A 17,760-nucleotide genomic window follows, 5' to 3' on the forward strand; every position below is an offset into this window, starting at 1 on the left:
AAAAAAAAAAAAAAAAAAAAAAAAAAAAAAAAAAAAAAAAACACACTAAACATAATCACACTAAACATAATCCCCCACACACACACAACACAGCTTTTACAACTCGTCCTGAGGGAGAACTTACATTTATCAAAGAGCATCTGAGGTCCAACTTAAAGATGTAGCGATCACACACTCTGCTGCTTTAATCAATGATGTGTGCAGGACAGTAGCCGATCAATAACACATTACCATGTAATCTGCTCCTTGACATTCATTACTGCTTGGCCCACTGGTCTGCATCATTTGGATGTACTGTATGTACTGTGAAATGGTGATGTACAGCTACAGCCGGGAACATGAGAGGTACTAGAGTAATGCCAACTCCAGGAGCTCATATTCATATCCTACATGCATCAAGGTTAAATTATAGCCCGGGAGAAATTTATTCAGTCGGAGAAGTCGAGGTACATAGATAAGGGTTATGTTTCAGATTCCACTCATCCTTCCTCACTTTAGTTTAAGTAGCCCTGAATGGCTGACAGCCCTTTAGATTTGATTGCAGCCACATCAGAAAGAGGAGCAGAAGAGAAGTGCATTGACAGAGAGGAGCTGGGGAGTGCTGCTGCATCAATAAGGCATTGAACAGGGGCCGGGACTACAGCTGGAGCTTAACAGGCAGTACCTATCAGACAAAAGGCATGCATCAGGGAACAGGAGACTCAATAAAGAGTGTCCCAAAGGAGATTTTTTCTTTCTTTGGTCCATTTGTCCATCACAATGCATCCTTCTTGTCCCCTCAGAGGTGAACTCATCAGTGATAAACTAACACTCAAATGGTAGGAGGAGGCAGAGCCAACTTGCCAAAGCTCTTAAACAAGAGTGGATAAAGTGGGTAGGACAGGGAGGGTGAGAAAGGGTAGAGTGGCGCATTTGTTAAAGAGACAAGGAGGATGGGGACAGAGAGAGGGATGAGTCAGATTCCCCCACAGCTGTCGGGGTGTGGACATTCCTGACTGATGCAGCCAGCTTGTAGGATCAGCCATGGAAGAGACAAGGCAGGGTGTAGCATGGTATGGTTACTGTTTGATTCGCCAAAGAATGTCAGAGTTGGAAGTAATGAGAGAGACTCGTGAATCAGCCTGTGTTTTTAGCATCATTACCAGCAAACTGTGATGGAAAACTGACTATTTGACAAAACCGAGTCACACAAGACAGCGTTTTTAAATGATTTCCCATCAGGATCGAAGACAGTGTCTTTACAGTCTGTAACCATTAAACCTTAATGTCACCATTTGCCGCTGGGCTTTAATCTCACAGCAACTGAAGAGGTTCAAAGACTGAACAGAAGCTCTGCAACACTAAACGCATAAAAGAAACATAACAGAGAGAGGAAAAAACAGTGACGCTGCAGATACAGTATGGAGGAGAGGGGCTCACTGTTTGACCCTGGACTGTCTAAACAAAAGATTATAATCTGCCTTTCAAATCAGGCAGATTTACAGGTGTTTATTGTGAAAGCCCAAAAGCGCTTTAATATGAATTACTCATTTAGCACTCCTGCAGGACAGGATATGAATAAATGAATAATACTATACATGTTTTGCAGTCACAATGAAAACACTTTATATAATCCAGTCTTATCAGGTGTTACATTTGGCCTCGGATACAGGAATACAAAGTAAGTCTAAAAATAATATCACAGAGCCAAAAACTGCAACTTTAAATCACTAGAAGACATGCAGTATAATCTGTGTCTTTGTGGGTGCTGCAGTGATTCCTGTTCGAGTGTGTACAGTATGTGGGTGTAGGTATGTATGCGCACTATAAATATGTGCATATGTAGATAAATATGGGTTTAGCTCGATGTGCTACAGAAACATGCACCCCTCAGTAGCGTCAACAATGTGGCCTAATCCTCCTGGAGGCAGAGTGTTTGCAGTGGGATAAGAGCAATGCTTCTGCATGACTTGAGACCATCTGCACACAACTCAACACGCAAACGCTGCTACTTTATTTCTATTTTTTAGCAACTTTGAAAATGTTCTTTTGAAATAAAGCTTGTTGTTGTTGTTGTAGCTCATGAGGGAGTGAAAGGTATAGTTGTCATCTGCCTGTTGGTGATGCAGTGCATTAACTTCTTCATATATGAATATGTGTGGCTTCTCTCCAGGAGGGCCAACTGCTTTTGCTCCCTAACATTCATCAAAAGCTCAGGGTCTCGCTGGGAGCAGTAATTGGAAATTTCAGAGTTCAGGTTATTTAGTGCTTATTAGCAGCATTACACAGCAGTAAGGTGACAAGTGACATTCAGGGCCTCTCACAGAGAGACCCCTCTCCTCCACCCATTAACCGTAAAGAGCTTAAGGAGCACAGATATCTAGACACTTCCTCTAACAGGGGCGACTACCCCCGTCAGAACCAACTTAGAGTACAAAGTTAAAAGGTTAGCCGAGGCTGCCTGGAGTAGTTAATCCTTTCAGTCTTTTCAACTCTGTCAAGCCCCTGCATCGTTTTCATGTCCTGAACTATGCTGTTGTCCCGAAATCATCGAAGAATTAAAAGCTAAAAGTCACTTCAGCTCAACTGCATGAAGGGCAAAGCAGCGTGGTAACACCGAGCACAAATTAACGTCTTTGCTCGCTACCCAATGGAAAGTAAAAAAGACAAAACACCAAAGCTCTGAGTGTATGTGTGTGTGTGTGTGTGTGTGTGTGTGTGTGTGTGTGTGTGTGTGTGTGTGCGTGTTTGAGTAGCCGTCTCTAGTTAGACGTTGTCATCCAGCCACCAAGCAAACAAATCCAGTTCTCTCCTCGGACAACAAGAGAGGATCTGAACATTTAGGGGATATCTAGGGCAAATAATAAGCTGCCATTCAAAAAGGTTTTAACTGTGATCGACATGACTGACATTTGCCGAGTCAACCTCAGACTGCAGTCTGCGATCCTCACTGGACAACACTTAAACCTCAGCTGACATTAGCTACGTGAAGTCAACAACCTCCCTGTATCTGCTTCACTTTTGTCAAGATAGAGATCGAAAAAGGCAGAGAAATCGAAAGCGAAGAGACAGGGATGTGTTAAAAGAGGGAGACAAGTGTACTAATTGTACATGTTTGTACTTAGACAAGGACTAAGAAGTCTGGTACTGCAGATTGAGCCATTAGCAGAAGTCTAAAGAGATCTAATAGTCAAGCAGAAACAATGCAGCAGAACAAATAGATCCAGGACTGATTGATGGCATTATTGGATTTTTATGCAATTTTTGCATTAATGTGATTTAGCATTGCACTCCTATAACCTAACTGGCTGCACAATGGATAGTTTTTTAAAAGTCTAAAAACAATGCATTTTCTTCCTTGTCAAAACCTGATGCACACTACAATTATATCTATATATATATATATATATTTTTTTAAAGCAGACATTTTGGCCTGTCACTGCAGGAAAATCACAGGTGTTACTCATAACTCACGGCTCAACAATGGCTCCATTCTATTCAACTGTCCCAGTAAGCCATGACAGTGCTGAGCTGCTATTTAGTCAACAGCAGGAGGTCCACGAAATGATAAAACACCAGGATGTGAGTGTTGTGTTTGAAGGGCATTTGTCAAATAAAAGGTCTGGCTTGTTTTTGCTGTTGCATTCATTAGCATAAATGTGTGCTTGTGCACTGGGCACTGTGGCGGAGAAAGACATGGCCACAACAGGGTGTCCTCTTAATGATCTGTCTTTAAATCTATCTTTGTGTCGTGGCAGGTGATTGTGCAGAGTTGTTGGTTTCACCATCCTTTGGGATGTTTTTTTTGCCAAACATCCTGAAAGAACCCATTCGTATTACATTATCTAAATGCTTATAAATGCAAGTTTCTAGAGAGTGACTCTCTTTATTTGGTATTGTGAGTGCATGCATACATGTATGTGCCATGAGGGTCACTGGGTTCACTGATATTCTGTTGTACCTCTTGGGACATGCAACCACTTGTACTTACACACTCACACTTTTTTATATACTCACACACTCTGCTAACCCCCATTACCCCTCTGTGCTGACAGAGAGCTTTTACAGTCCAGGGCGAGAAAAGGCTCTCCTGCTGCCTCCCAATCGCTGACAAAGATACCCCTCCCCTCCTCGCTCTTTTTCACTTCACTCACGCAGTCTCTTATTCTCTGTATCTCTTCCCTCGCCAGAGCAGTACCCATTAAGCGATATAAGCAGTTGCTTAGGGCCCCCATGAAAAGTTTTTTTTTTTTTTTTTAAATGAACACAAGACAGAGTATTAAAATGTAACTTCTAAAAACTGACATTTGTTGCCATTTTTGCTAAAAAGAAATTGAAAAAACAATACAAAGCAAAATAGACGCCTAAGGTAGGCAGAAAGTCATTTCCTGTCCCCTTAAAAATAAATACTCAAAATGAATGAACAAGACAAGAACGAAAGTCAACATTAACTGGGATAAGTTTGCAAGCTATTCTTCGACAGCTTGTTAAGTTGAATAAATTACACTTGAAGTCTCGGTTTAAGAAAGTGGTACAATTGAAAATGTTCTTTTCTTGGGCAATTTCATGTTAACATGTTATTCAAACAGTGCACGTTTGTCTTTCTTTCTCATTTGATCATTGCAACAGATTATGCACAATATTATTAGTTATTTTAATCAATGTATGTTCTTCACCATATGGTTGCCTTGTGCATCGTATCTTTTTGGTCGTGTCATATCCTTTCTACATTCGGACATCTTAGACATGAAGACAGCTGAGATTCAGCTCTTTCCAACTAAATCGTAGGGTTGGGGGGGCTAATAGACAAATACTGAATTTATTGTTGTGTATTTAAAGATTGTGTTGCTGGTAATAGTCTTACATTAGTCTACATGCTTATTATTCCTTATGTGTGCTTAAACTAATCTTTACAATTTGCAGGTTGGTTCAGTGATATGTAAAGAGGGAATGCATTAGGGGGGCCCCAAACCATATACTGCTAAGGGCCCCCAAAAGTCTAGGTCCGGCCCTGCCAATCGCCCTATCTCTGTGTCATTTTACAGCTCTCGCTGTCATCAAAAAATGAACTTTGAGTAAGTTTTCTTTGTGTTCTGTTCATGGTCTGTAAAGTTCTTGTCAGCTTCAATCTGGTGATCCAAGCAGTAAGAAACAGCACCCCACAATCCCTTTGAAACAGAGCATTGACAACTAAACAGTAATACAACAGCACACAGGCCGCTCTAAAAGTTTCCAGACATCAGCAGCCAGTTGATGGGTACACAAGTTCAGTGTGCTTGGGACGCTGTGGCATTTGTGTGAAGTTCCTATGCTCCTGGACTGGATTATCCAAGTATTTTCGGAGATACTATGTGGTGAAAGTCAATTGTTTTTATGGTTGTATTTTTCACAGGGCCTTGTGAGGCAGGTTGCTCCCCTAAGCTTACTGACTGTCTAAATGCATGCCAGTATTGATTGTCCTTCCTCTGGCCTTTCACACAGCCTTGCTGAGGACACATTAAATGCGTTATAAGCCATTATGGGCTCCAGGCCTCACATCTCACCTGTCTAACTGAAAATATTGACATATTCTGCTCTGAGAAACTTTCTATTTTTTTGGCATAGCCTCTAGGTGTGAACTAATACCTGAGCAGTGTGTTAGTGTGTGTTTGAGTGAGAGAGAGAGAGAGAGCTTGTGTGGGTGTGTTTGTTTATGTGTCTATGCACAGTATACCCTCTCCGTACTGTGCTGAACACTGGGGAGCATGTGTCAGTGAATGGCTGTGTTGGGTACACGCAGGGACATTGAATCTGTGTGTGCTGGTACGTGTGTGTGTGTGTGTGTGTGTGTGTTTATGTTTGTGTGTACAGGGAGCAGGCTCGTCCTCCTGCTTCCCCGGGGGCTCAGAGCCCATTTCCTGTTGTGCAGTGTGATAAGTTTCCCTGTCAGATCCTCCCAGCACCACTATATTTCTGATAAGCTCCACTGCTAGTTTTCCCAACCTCTGGCACTGAGATCAATTTGAGATTGATTCAGAATGCCCTGCTGGGCCGAGCTGGAAGATCAATTTGAGATGGATTGTTCACGCCAGGGGGCCAATGACACGCAGTGCAGTGCTCACTTGCTTTCCCTTCTTTGCTTTCTTCACCCCTCACTCTCCCTGACTGTTTCTTTCTCTCTCTGAATTTTTCTTTCCTATCCACTCCTCTCTCTTTCAGCTGTTTCATACTGTACTGCTGATGCCCTGTATTACACCCTGCATGTCTTTGGCATCAATCCTTGTTCATGCCATCTACTCTACCTATCCCACCTGCTTCCCTTTTCTCCTCCAGCGTTAAGGCAGCAAGGATAGAGATGACTTCATTAGCAGGGGGACCAACCCCTGTAGGCTGATAAGCCTGCAGGACAGGAGAGATAACTCATCTGGCTTGGTAACACAGCTAGAAATACATGGATAATAACCAACACACACATATAGACACATACACACACACACGCGGCTGGAAAAGTATTTTCATTTTCCCAGTTATGCGATCATGGTCATTCTTGCCAACATGTCATGAGCCACTGGTGTCACCACTGCTGATTCATGACCTTTCTCCACAGAGCATCAGGTCTACAGCCTCCATATCACTCTCCTTTCTTCAACAGTCTCCTATCATCGGTTGACCTCAGCTGTCTCAAAAGATGTGGCAGTGGCCCTGAAACCAGCAGAGGCATTCTCCTCCCTTCTCTGCACAGAGTGACCTTTTCCTCAGCAGTACATCCAGCTCTAACTGCCCTGACCTTTACCTACAGTACACCCCCCTCACATCTCTCCCAGGAATGGACTGCAGACAACAAATTGTCTGCGCATCCATCCACGCAGAGAGAAAGCCGACAAAGAACAGATGGAAAAGCTGGACATAAAAATGAAAATGGCAGTGACACTGTTAAACTAATGCTGAAGTGGAAGGGAAAGGTACAGAGGCCTTTGATGAATGGCTAGTGGGCTGTTTTTTGCTGCAGCACAAGCGAAAGCTTGCATTAATTATACACTTTGTTGCCAGTTGTGGTAACTCACTTTCTCACTCAGGATGGTGTAAGAGGATGCCATAGGTGGACGTAGTCACCGCAATGTCAACCTTTGGTTTGTGAACTGCCATTTTGAAGCTGAATACACACTATGAAAGGGTTAAAGTTGTAAGAGGAAAACACAGAAAACACCAAGACCTGCAACACCGTGGTAGGGACCTGTCAATCACAAGGTAGCCATGCCCTAAAGCAACCCCGTTTTATCATCCATTTTACTCTAAATGGTACTATAATTTACAAAATGAACATTATGTTGTATTGAAGAAGATGATGAAGAAGAAGAATACATGTTTACAATATGTACTGAGGAAATAAATCGAGAAGTTAATTGTTTTCATAGACTTCTATACAATACAACTTCTTTTTGCAACCAGAGGACAAAGGAAAGAATGCAAGTTTATGGTACTTCAGCATTGGCTTCACTTTTGAGATGCCGAAGTTGCCGCATGGTCCCAACGTTGACATGCAAGTGTTATAGCTGTTCCAAAGGACCACACTTGAAGGTGGGATGAGATGTGATGTAATATACAATTGGAAATAAGGCCACATATTGATGGACAGTCTCTCCTCAAAGGCACTCGGTTGTACACAGAAAAGAAAAAAGAAAAAAGATCTTAAAGTTTGAATCTGACCTACTTTCTCACCTCCAGACATCTGGTAACTCCCTGTGTTCAGTGCACACGCTGATTGGATTGTCAGATTCAGAAGGTGTGTTGTTTAAATGTATAGATTTATGTGATCCAACACAGAAAATCTTGCTGTATTTGACTTGAAACCAAGCTTGTTCTATCATCAGACCTATTTCGTCACATAGTGTCTGACCTGGCCAGAACTTCCGCCGTTGCTTTTCACAGCGAAAACACTGTCGCACAGGATTCAAACTCTGTCCACACAAGCAGAACTGTCTTGATATTTGTGAGGAGAAATTAAATGGTGAGAAATTCATCAATGTGAACTGGAGTGCTTTTAAATATTAAACAAATGAACAACCAAAACCAAACTCATGCTGCAGCAGGTAATCGGTATTTTGCCTTGTTTCCTTTCATTAGTTGATCACTAAAAAAGATCAAATAGATGCTGCAATAGCATATTGTGAAGTCAAAACAAGTCAAACACAGAACATCTGCTTATATGTCCTGTAAGGAAATTAATGTGGTAGCCTGCAGGATGGTTATCGCACCCTTCAGAGAGTCACACAGTCGTGAGCTCACACTAGACTCTTGCATGGTTCAGGTTCACCATGGTTCATGGTGCAACCTGTACACAGTTTATCACCGTAACCCAACATCCACTCTGGGAAAAGGGTAGCGGGTGGGTATAGATCGAGCACTATGTTGTATCTATTTTACATATTCCAGTCGTGTGTATTTACAAGCAACAACATGCTATTTTTTTCCCCATTAACACTACCTAAATGTGAGTTATTATCTCCCAGTCTGTGGCCCTGCACATTATGCACCCCCCTCCCTTTTTTTAAAATAAAATCTATTACTGTCATCATGTGTTAAAGAGATTATCAGGATGTTATGCATACAGATTTAGCTGTCGGTAGGTGACATAACGGCTGGCAGCCAGCTGCTGTGTTGTGACAATCAGAGTGATGTCACAGTCCAGCAGAAAAATGTCGGTGCATAAAAACGGGTGAATTTCAACATTGCTATCTATACTGCAGATTGCCTCCATTTGCCCTTTGCTTTTTCATTGCTTCTGGTGGTTTAACAGATGTCAGCCAGCTGAGCCTCAGGCAAGATACACATAAAATCTGACAAAATATGTGTTGCATAATTATGCAATGTGTAGCTTTACTGATTCTCAATACTACCATACTGCCTCTGAAAAGTCTTAAAGGATAATTCAGGTATATTACAAGCTCTGTCTTTATTACACACAAAGAGGTTATGTTTACAGTTTGGTTTGTCGGTGTGGTTGTCAGCTGGGTGTTGGAAAAACAGGCCCAATTTTCATGAAACAAGGATCGTCTATGAACCTGACTGTTCATTCTTCTTGCCCCATGAGAACTCTTTTTAGTTATCATAGCAATAAACATGGTGTGTACAATGATACCATAACCAATAAAAATGATGGCCAAGACCATAAAAATAAAGACCCAAGTTGTAATTAACCAGAATTGTATTTCTACAACATCTGCCATAAAATTAGCCTTTACATTGTGGTACGCTGTCTATCAAACAGAACAGACATCAGGACATAATCTCCCACTGCTCCTGGCAACTGCAGACTTCATACCCTGATGCCTCCACCTCTCCTGCTCCTGTTAGTCTCTTTGAGCCTATATGACAGATGGGCCGCTGTGTTGTTTCCATCCTAACTTAAACTCCTCTATGACCAGTACTTCTGATAATTAAAACAGATGAGAGAATACTAAAAGAGGAGAAAGCAGACAAAAATACCAGAGAGCAGATGCTCAGTACGCTCTGCCACTTGATGTTCAGGCCAGTCCCCTCTCCACTGAGATGCAAAATGGAGCAGATAATAAAAGTAGCACTGTGATGATCTGAACACAGGCCGGACACTTCTACAGAGACCTAACAGCCACAAACTAATGATCAGTGTTAGAGAATTGAATAGAAACATCAACAAAATATAATCAGTTCATCCTTGAGTCCAAGTAAACATTTGTGCCACACTTAAAGAAATTACCTCCAGGCGTACCTGAGGAACCGCCTTTAAGAGAATGAGAAGGATGTACGTACAACATGAAAACATGATTCTTACCGCCACAGCTGTCACCAGTGCAGAGACATTAAACAACTGCTTAACTACAGCAGTCTTTTGTCCTGGTTAACCCATACAGCTATCATTAGATAACTGTATACACGCACATGGACACCTCTGGGGTCCTTCCTCTGGCACCTGAGCCTCCTTATACAGGCCACACAGTACAGTGAGCTTTTGTAGTAGTGCACTGGAGCGCACAGAGGCCACGGCTGCAGCAGCAGCAGCATCTGGATTGTGAAACGCTTGCCACTCTCTCTACCCCATCCCTCCTTTCACAGCTGGGACTCGCCAAGCTAGAGGGGAACTGTGACAGTCAGAAAGCAAAGACGATAAATGATGATAAAACTCTATGTTGTCAGGGTCGCTCTGGAGCAAATGGCCTGGGAGGAGACATATGTGAGAGTGGCAGTGGGAGCAGAGGAAGAGTAAGGAAAAAAAATGTGCCAAGCTATCAGGAGACAAGAAATGACTGACTACATCAAGACATGTACAATTAAAAGCTTTTATTAAGTTTAACTGTTACCTTTGGGCTAAATAATCCAACTTTATAGCAATAATAAAATGCTGGAAACCCGCATGGTGTTTCATAGCAGATTACATTGCTTTAGCGTCTTAGACATGAGCTGGAAAGTTTGTTCGCAAAGTAATCTAGGCCACAGGCAGTAGTGTTTGTTGGCCAGCTCTGTGAGAACAGTGGGAGGGGGGAGGAGACAGGGCACACTGCAGCCAGACACACAGAGCAGGATTATTGGAGCCTGGAAAGAGAGACTTTTGGCGGCTATGTCACCATGATTTACATTTGTGACTTTAGCTGTAATGTGGTTTCTGTTTGTGGGATATGATCTTGTAGATCGGCTTGTCTTATAATTCCGCTAATTCCTAGAACTCAAAATCTATATAGTGTTGTGCTGGGAAAGGAATTCAAACACAATTAAGATGCTGCCTTCAAATGAAGGCAAAACCATTTTAATCACTTTATATGTTTGCAGCTTCACATTAGTTCACATGAATGTTTTTAGCTATGCTAGCGTCATAGCTCTGGGAATGGCAATGTCTGGCCCAATTTGGTCCAGACTGAAATAGCTCAGCAAATTTTTAATGGATTGCAACGAAATGGTGTCGAGACATTCATGATACCCAGAGAATGAACTCAAATGACTCATAACGTGACTTTTCCTCTACTTCGTCCATGAGGTTGTAGTTTGTGTTTTTTATTGAAATGTTTCGAGAACTATTGGATGGATTGACATACAACTTTGTACACACATTCATGTTGTACTCAGGAAGACTGGTAATAACTTTGGTGATCCGCTGACTTTTCATCTAGCGCCACCATCGGGTCAAAATTGTATTAATATTAATGACATATCCATCAGCCTCAGCTGTACTTGCTGTATTGTGCTGATTAGCAAACGTTCGCATGGTAACATGTTAGCCTAAGATGGGAATCATGGTGAACATTATACCTGCTCAACATCAGCATTTAAGCATTGTCAATGTGAGCATGTTAGCAACCGTTCAAGCTTACAGGTGTGTAGTGGACATCAAAATGAAGGCCGCCTTTGAAGATGGTTGTGGTTTGAGAAAGGGCTGGAAGTAGGGGGATAGAAAGTGGGGAAGGGCCCAATGGCCTCCCAATTTACACCCCTGTCCGGATTTAGCATCGCGGCTGGTGTTATCCCAATACAAGATGGTCTTTAGTTTTGTATTTGAGTTTTCCTTTTTACAGTGTTTCTCAAACAACTTTTCAGCCACAAAGAGCCACTAACATGGCTGGGGACTTTTAGTCCTGTTCTGTAATGTGTGTACAGGCTAGACGAGTTCTCTGGTTTAGTCGACTGAATGTGTCCATATCCCTGAAAGGGATACAGACAGACAACTTTAAGTCTAGGTCATCTCAGGCTATATCGGCGCTGCTACCTCAGGTGTGTTCCATTTGTGGTTAGTCACTATGTGTATATGTGTGTGTGTGTGTCTGTGTGTTGTATGACTAACCTCATTAATACATGGCCGCACGCTGTTGAATAACTACATGGTGGAATGGGCAAATAACGTTTGGGGGTTTAATCTTTAAGGGAGTGGAGCAGGGAGCGCAGGCAGAGATTAACGGTTTTGAAGGACATGCTGGGGACATAATCTCCCATGCTGCAATACGTATAAATCTACATGCTACTGTATGCTACCATGGAACCATCACAGGGACACGAAATGGAGGTGCTAGGAATGAAAAAATATCCATATTCATAGTGGAGCTGAAAACACATGTCCCAGTTATGCAGAACAATTGTCCATTGTCTTTGCCAGCTATCTAAGCACACAGTTAATGTTAGTGCAGCAGCACGGCACCGTATTGAACTGCCAGCAATAAACAGTAATCAGCTCCAGTCATATGTGTGCACTACATCAACAGAAAGATTAAAACATTGAGGGATGGAGACAGCACCTCTGGCTAAAATCAATAGCAGCTTACATACACAGTTGGTATGAAGCTAACAACGAATAATGCGGCATTGATTGCAATGCTGAGGTGCAGCCATTGAGTTACCAATAAAAGGTTGCAGCAAATAATAGAACGCATGATTATCTCAGTGTGTGAGGGCAGGAGTTTGTGTTTGTGTGTGTGGGGGTTATATACTCACCCATAAATGGTGTTGCTGGCCCTCTTACTCGCTGCCCTGGAGCGGCTGGACTTCAACTCTCCACTCATGCTCATGTCTGCATGGAAGAGCAACCAATTAACCTTGTACTGATACAGTAAAGAGCATCAAAATGACACAACACAGCAGGGATGCAAAGCAAAAGGAAGAATATCCAGATGAATATCTAACCTGCAAACCCTCTACGTTGTGTGGTCGTGTTTATCCTACGGCCTAGTTTACTCTTTATTTGAGCAAGATTAACCTAAACTGTTGCATTTGCTGTCATCATTTGACATGATAATGACTGAAGGGCTGGCTAAGACCGACAGTGGCTGTTTTTTCACATATATCTATCAACCATCACTTTCCGTTGATTGCTTCTGCCACTCTGAGCCAGCTGTTCACCTCCATGTTTGTCTCCCGTCTGCAAGCGTACATCAGAAATCAGGTGCAGCTTTAGCATTGCGTCTCAAAAGCCAAACCCCATCTCTCTGTCTTCGTACATCTCTCCCGCAAACAGCTCTGCAGACATATTCCAATGGGCCAATTAACCACGAGCCATCTTGATTACAGGATATGCCAACAGCTCACTGCTTGTGTTGGTCGGGGCTCACCAGTGATTTTCCAAAGGTGAGTGTAAAAGAGAGAGAGAAAAGTGAATGAGTAAAAAGAGGAGGAGAGGAGAAGCGGCCGGTCTGACATGGACAGATGGGTGGTGAATGGAGTGTGACTGGGCCAGCTGCATATACACTCACACAGTGTGACTTTCAAATGGCTGGAAGCTACAATTCATAAAGCATGGGTTTGAATGTGTAAAAATAAATTTAGACACGTGTATGTGCCTTTATCTCCCACAGCAGAGATCATTTCCTGACAATGTTTGTCAAACTGTGACCTGTTTCTGTGAAGCCAACTCTGCTGACACCTTAACTATTACTTGCCTGAGCCGAGCATGCATGCACACTACTACTGTGACTGTGTTGTTATTAGGAATATAGACACAAATGAAATATAAAGACATGTTTTAAATACATCAAAACACATTAAAGTGGCAAAATTTGGGTGAATAATTCTGGCATTTTAAAAGATATGGGAAACAATTTGATAACTACGTTTTTGAATATGATGCTCAAACAAGCAGGGCCATTAGTTGTTAATTTCATAATTATTTCAGAAAGTCGTAATGCAGCGTCTAAGACCAGAAAACGATTTACTCTGAGTGATATGATATTATTACAAATATTCCATCATGTTGCCCACTTCTACTTGCCATACTTGTTATGTGCTAGTGTGATATTGTCATGTGGCATGTAACTACATCTTCCTCCACTATGACAAAAGAGAAGAATAATTAAACAAATCTTTAGAGATATGCTGATTCCTCATCCACACAGATTGGGGCTGAAGTGAGTGTATTATAATGTGTTGACACTTTTACATTACACTTACATCTCATTTGTTTATAGTCCTGTTATCTGTTTGTTTGTGCTTTATTTTATATTTCACTTTATTTTATATTTTACTGTAAATTTTAACATGTTTCTACTTTTTGCACTGTGTTGATTGTTGTTGATTGTTTAATGTTATGCACCACCCGTCATACATACCTTGGCAATAAACGGTTCCGATTCTGATTCTGATTTTCTGTTTTGAGGTTTGTGTTCAACTTAATTTGCACAGATAGAAGTTTATGGATGTTTTAAGTTAGAATGATGGCACAATGATGACTATAATGCACACGCTAGTAATGATATCCTTTCCCTGACATTTTTTGTTATGTTTCTGTTGTTACCATCACATGGATTAAAATGACACTACTTGTATGTGGAGAGCTGAGTTCCTGATTTTTGAAAGATTATTTTGTTATTCCAGGGATATGTTTTCTCAACCCTGATGTTGGGATACATCACAGACAATTATTGTACATTACATATCACAAATTTGCCTGTATGGTATTAGTATCATTATCATGGGCGGCGTGTCATAATGACACTGTATTGGGAGCCAATATTCACACTACAGATCAGGAACAAGCCCAAGAGACTCCAGTAGATGTAGATCATACAGAAATCAAACAGTAGTATAATAGACAGCGTTTTTGTCAAATATTAGAAAAGGGCACCAGAGGACACATCAAGGTTAAACCTGATCAGCCATGATGAGTTAGAAAAGCCTCAGCCTCTGCCACGGTCTACAGCCTGTCACTTTGCGGGTTCCAATGGATGTAAGGCTGAGCGCCAGACTTCATACTGAGCCAAAAAGATAGACGGCTTATTAATCACACTACCTGGAAACAAAATAACACCATAACGACATGTAAACATGTTTCTTCTTCCAAATGATTCTGCCATCTAGAGCTTTTGAAGACCCTGGACAGTCAGTCAGCTTCCACTCTTCTGAAGTGTCCTTGAATTGTCTACGAGCTCTAGGAAAGCTGCTCTGTCTGAACCAGTGCTTTCACCTTCCCGCGCACACTGAAAAGACAACTCCCCTATCAGGGCCAACTATTAATTATCTTTTCAATCACTACCTATTAGGCTTCAAGTGATTCATGTATGCAACCGTAACACTCAAGAACAGAACATCAAGACAGTCAAGGACTCTGCTGAAACACATGAATAGGGGGAGGTCGTGCACAGCATGCATTTTATGTTCATAGACCCTTTTGGCAAGCAGCCTCATTTTATGTGCAACCACAAGTGCGCACACACACACACACACACACACATGCACACACACACTTCCACTACTACCGCTTCACCCAGAATTTCATTCTTGCCAGTAATAAATCCGCCACCATAAATTGCCTTGAAACCTGACACTCGCACCAACACACACACCGAGAAAATTGGCAACATATAATGCGCTTAGGAAGATGCAATTTACTACAGTACGTTCTATTAATCTGTGCACTTTGAAGTCACTGATGTGTGGAAGATGGGACAATAACACAATCAGATAAAAGTTACGCTCAATTTTCTGTCTTCTATCATCATTTTCTTTCTTCAGTTTTTCATGCAATGGGTTGAACTGCATCCTTAAATTGTTTATATATTTTTCAGTTAATCTCTAAATCACACAAGTGATTTTTATAGAGCAGAACACAAACGCTCAAGCCGATGACTGATACAAACATTTTCAGTGGTATTTCAGTCTAAGGAAAAAAACAATGTTTTGTACATCTGTCTTTTCTCAAACTGCACCCAACAAGACAAAGATAACAAAGCCATTATGACTGAACGCCTTTGCAACAATCATCTAAACTAGGGTAACTGGGACTGCAGAATTGATTTCACTTTAACTGGCATTGGCAGATTCAAGAAATAATTTCATACCTTGGTGAAAAATGAGGCTGCAATAAAGCAGAGAGCAACATAAGAACAAAATAAATTCTCCACCTGAGTTTGTTCCATTCTTCAAATATGACAATGGTTGTTCCACTTTTATTTTCCCCTGAACTTCCAATGAAATAGATAATCTCTATATGCTCTGTTGTCACACTTTATATTTGCAACCTGCTATACATTTAGCTGATGTTAAAATCATTTTATAGATCAGAAAAGAGGCTGTCTTTGCTTATTTTCATCTGAATACACTCATAGCTTTTTAGTCCTCTCTTTCCTGAAAGTTTATTAATCAGGCCACAGTCTGGCACCCTACATGTAAAGGTAGTTTGTCAAATAAGGATGTAAAAGTGCAGCGTGCATGCTTCTTGCTGTCATGCTGCTTCCTCTCCGTGTCATGCACTGCAAATGACCTCAGGTCAGGCTTGGAGCCAAGCGGCAAGTTTTAGTTTTGGCTCTCAGGGCTAAATGCACAGTAACTTCAGGCGTAACTGTCAACATAAAACTTGGGAGCACAACGCACAGATAAATAAAGCAAAGCAGATAGAAAAGATATGAAAGGTTGATATGAATAGATGGCATGTTGAGACCAGAGGTGTTGGTGTGAGCCAGAAAAGTGTCTAACAGCAGCAAAAACGGAGGTGAATGAACAGTGACTGTACATGAACTGAGTTACAGACCCTGAAAAGATCCCACATTACGGCAAACCACAGAGAGACAGCCTATGAGTTCCACTTTCACTGTAGAGTCTTTCAGCTATACACTTCACTAGAGAGAAATGCAGCTTTGTGAGCAAAGGGCTGTCTCTGAACTAGTGTGGAAGTTGTGAGGAGATTTTTCAGCTCAGATGAGTTTACAAAAGAGATGCACTATTCATATTCAACAGCTGGGAAAAAAGGCGTGCTTTAGTCCATCATCAGACATAACGTTTCTGTTTCACAAGCCTTCTTACCCAGAGAGCAAATGCTGACCTTGTCAATGAGAGAGACAGGTTGATTTGAACGTATAATTAAGTTGTCAGAAACACCTCTTCGTGCATCACAATGTTTACATCATAACCTAAAAACATTCCACAGATCCTTTTCAAAACCACCATCTCATTGGGTCAATGTGTGGGTACGGACAAAGAAAGACAAAACAGCTCTGGGGCAAAAGTGAAAATGAACCTGGGATTCAGACTAGCAAACAGGCTGACTCTATGAACAGAGGGGCTTGTAGGGGGGAAGGCAGAAGATGTGAGGGTAGGGCAAACAATGAGAGTCACAGTGGAAAATATTGTCTTTCAGACACAGTGCTGCATGCAAACATCCACTAATACATGCATATAAACACACACACACACAGATAAACACTTGTATACTCACATCTTGGGCTGAACAGGGTCATATCAGGGATCTCAAAACAACCAGGAAACTGAGAGACTCTAGAGTTAGCCGAGGATTTCTTTGCTTCTCTCTTGCAACTCTCTCTTTGCGTCCTCACTCTTGCTGTGTGTGTATACGCTCAGGCTGCCGTTTGGCTAACTGCTGTGATATTACTGAGCCTGTGCCAAACCAGCTACAGAAGCACCAATAGGATGTACCAAATGTTTTCCGATGGCAGGGGTGCATAGGTGGCAGTGGGCTGTTCCATTAGCAGGAGAACTGGCAGGAGGATTGGATGAGTGTGCAGCTGGTTTCCCCTCAGCAACAGGAGCTTGGCTGGAGCTCAGGGCTTACAAATTGCAGCCAGGCGAAGAGGAAGCTGCCGGAATGTGTGTGTGTCTGTGTGTGTGTGTGTGTGTGTGTCTGTGTGTGTGTGTGTGTGTGTGTGTGTGTGCTTGTGCGTGCGTGTCTTAAAACACATGTCAAAGAGCAGGGACCTGAATACACAGATGTGCACATCACAGACGCTGACAATGTTCAGACAGACTATTAATTCACAAAATGGTACATGCACATGACATGCACAAGGTGGATTTGGGGGAAAAAAGAGACTTGCCATGTTTTAAGATCATTTATGTATT

General features: G+C 41.8%; 1 protein-coding gene across 2 annotated transcripts in view; it reads right to left on the bottom strand.

Moving 5' to 3' along the window:
• Positions 1-17,401, bottom strand: part of LOC116382971 (heterogeneous nuclear ribonucleoprotein C) — a 33,436-nt gene extending 16,035 nt beyond the window's left edge. The window contains exons 1-3 of one of the 2 annotated variants that reach the window (XM_031846461.1): positions 17,120-17,401; positions 12,817-12,933; positions 12,412-12,487 (exon numbers count right to left, since the gene is read on the bottom strand). In XM_031846461.1, coding sequence (XP_031702321.1) covers positions 12,412-12,487; positions 12,817-12,874 — 134 coding nt within the window. In that variant the 5' untranslated portion in view covers positions 12,875-12,933; positions 17,120-17,401. The remainder of the gene's footprint in view (positions 1-12,411; positions 12,488-12,816; positions 12,934-17,119) is intronic. The other variant, XM_031846462.1, reaches the window with a different exon arrangement.
• Positions 17,402-17,760: the final 359 nt, after the last annotated feature.

The sequence above is a fragment of the Anarrhichthys ocellatus genome, unplaced genomic scaffold (assembly GCF_004355925.1).
Source record: "Anarrhichthys ocellatus isolate YVR2014 unplaced genomic scaffold, GSC_Weel_1.0 scaffold6, whole genome shotgun sequence".
In the NCBI taxonomy this organism is placed as follows: domain Eukaryota; kingdom Metazoa; phylum Chordata; class Actinopteri; order Perciformes; family Anarhichadidae; genus Anarrhichthys; species Anarrhichthys ocellatus.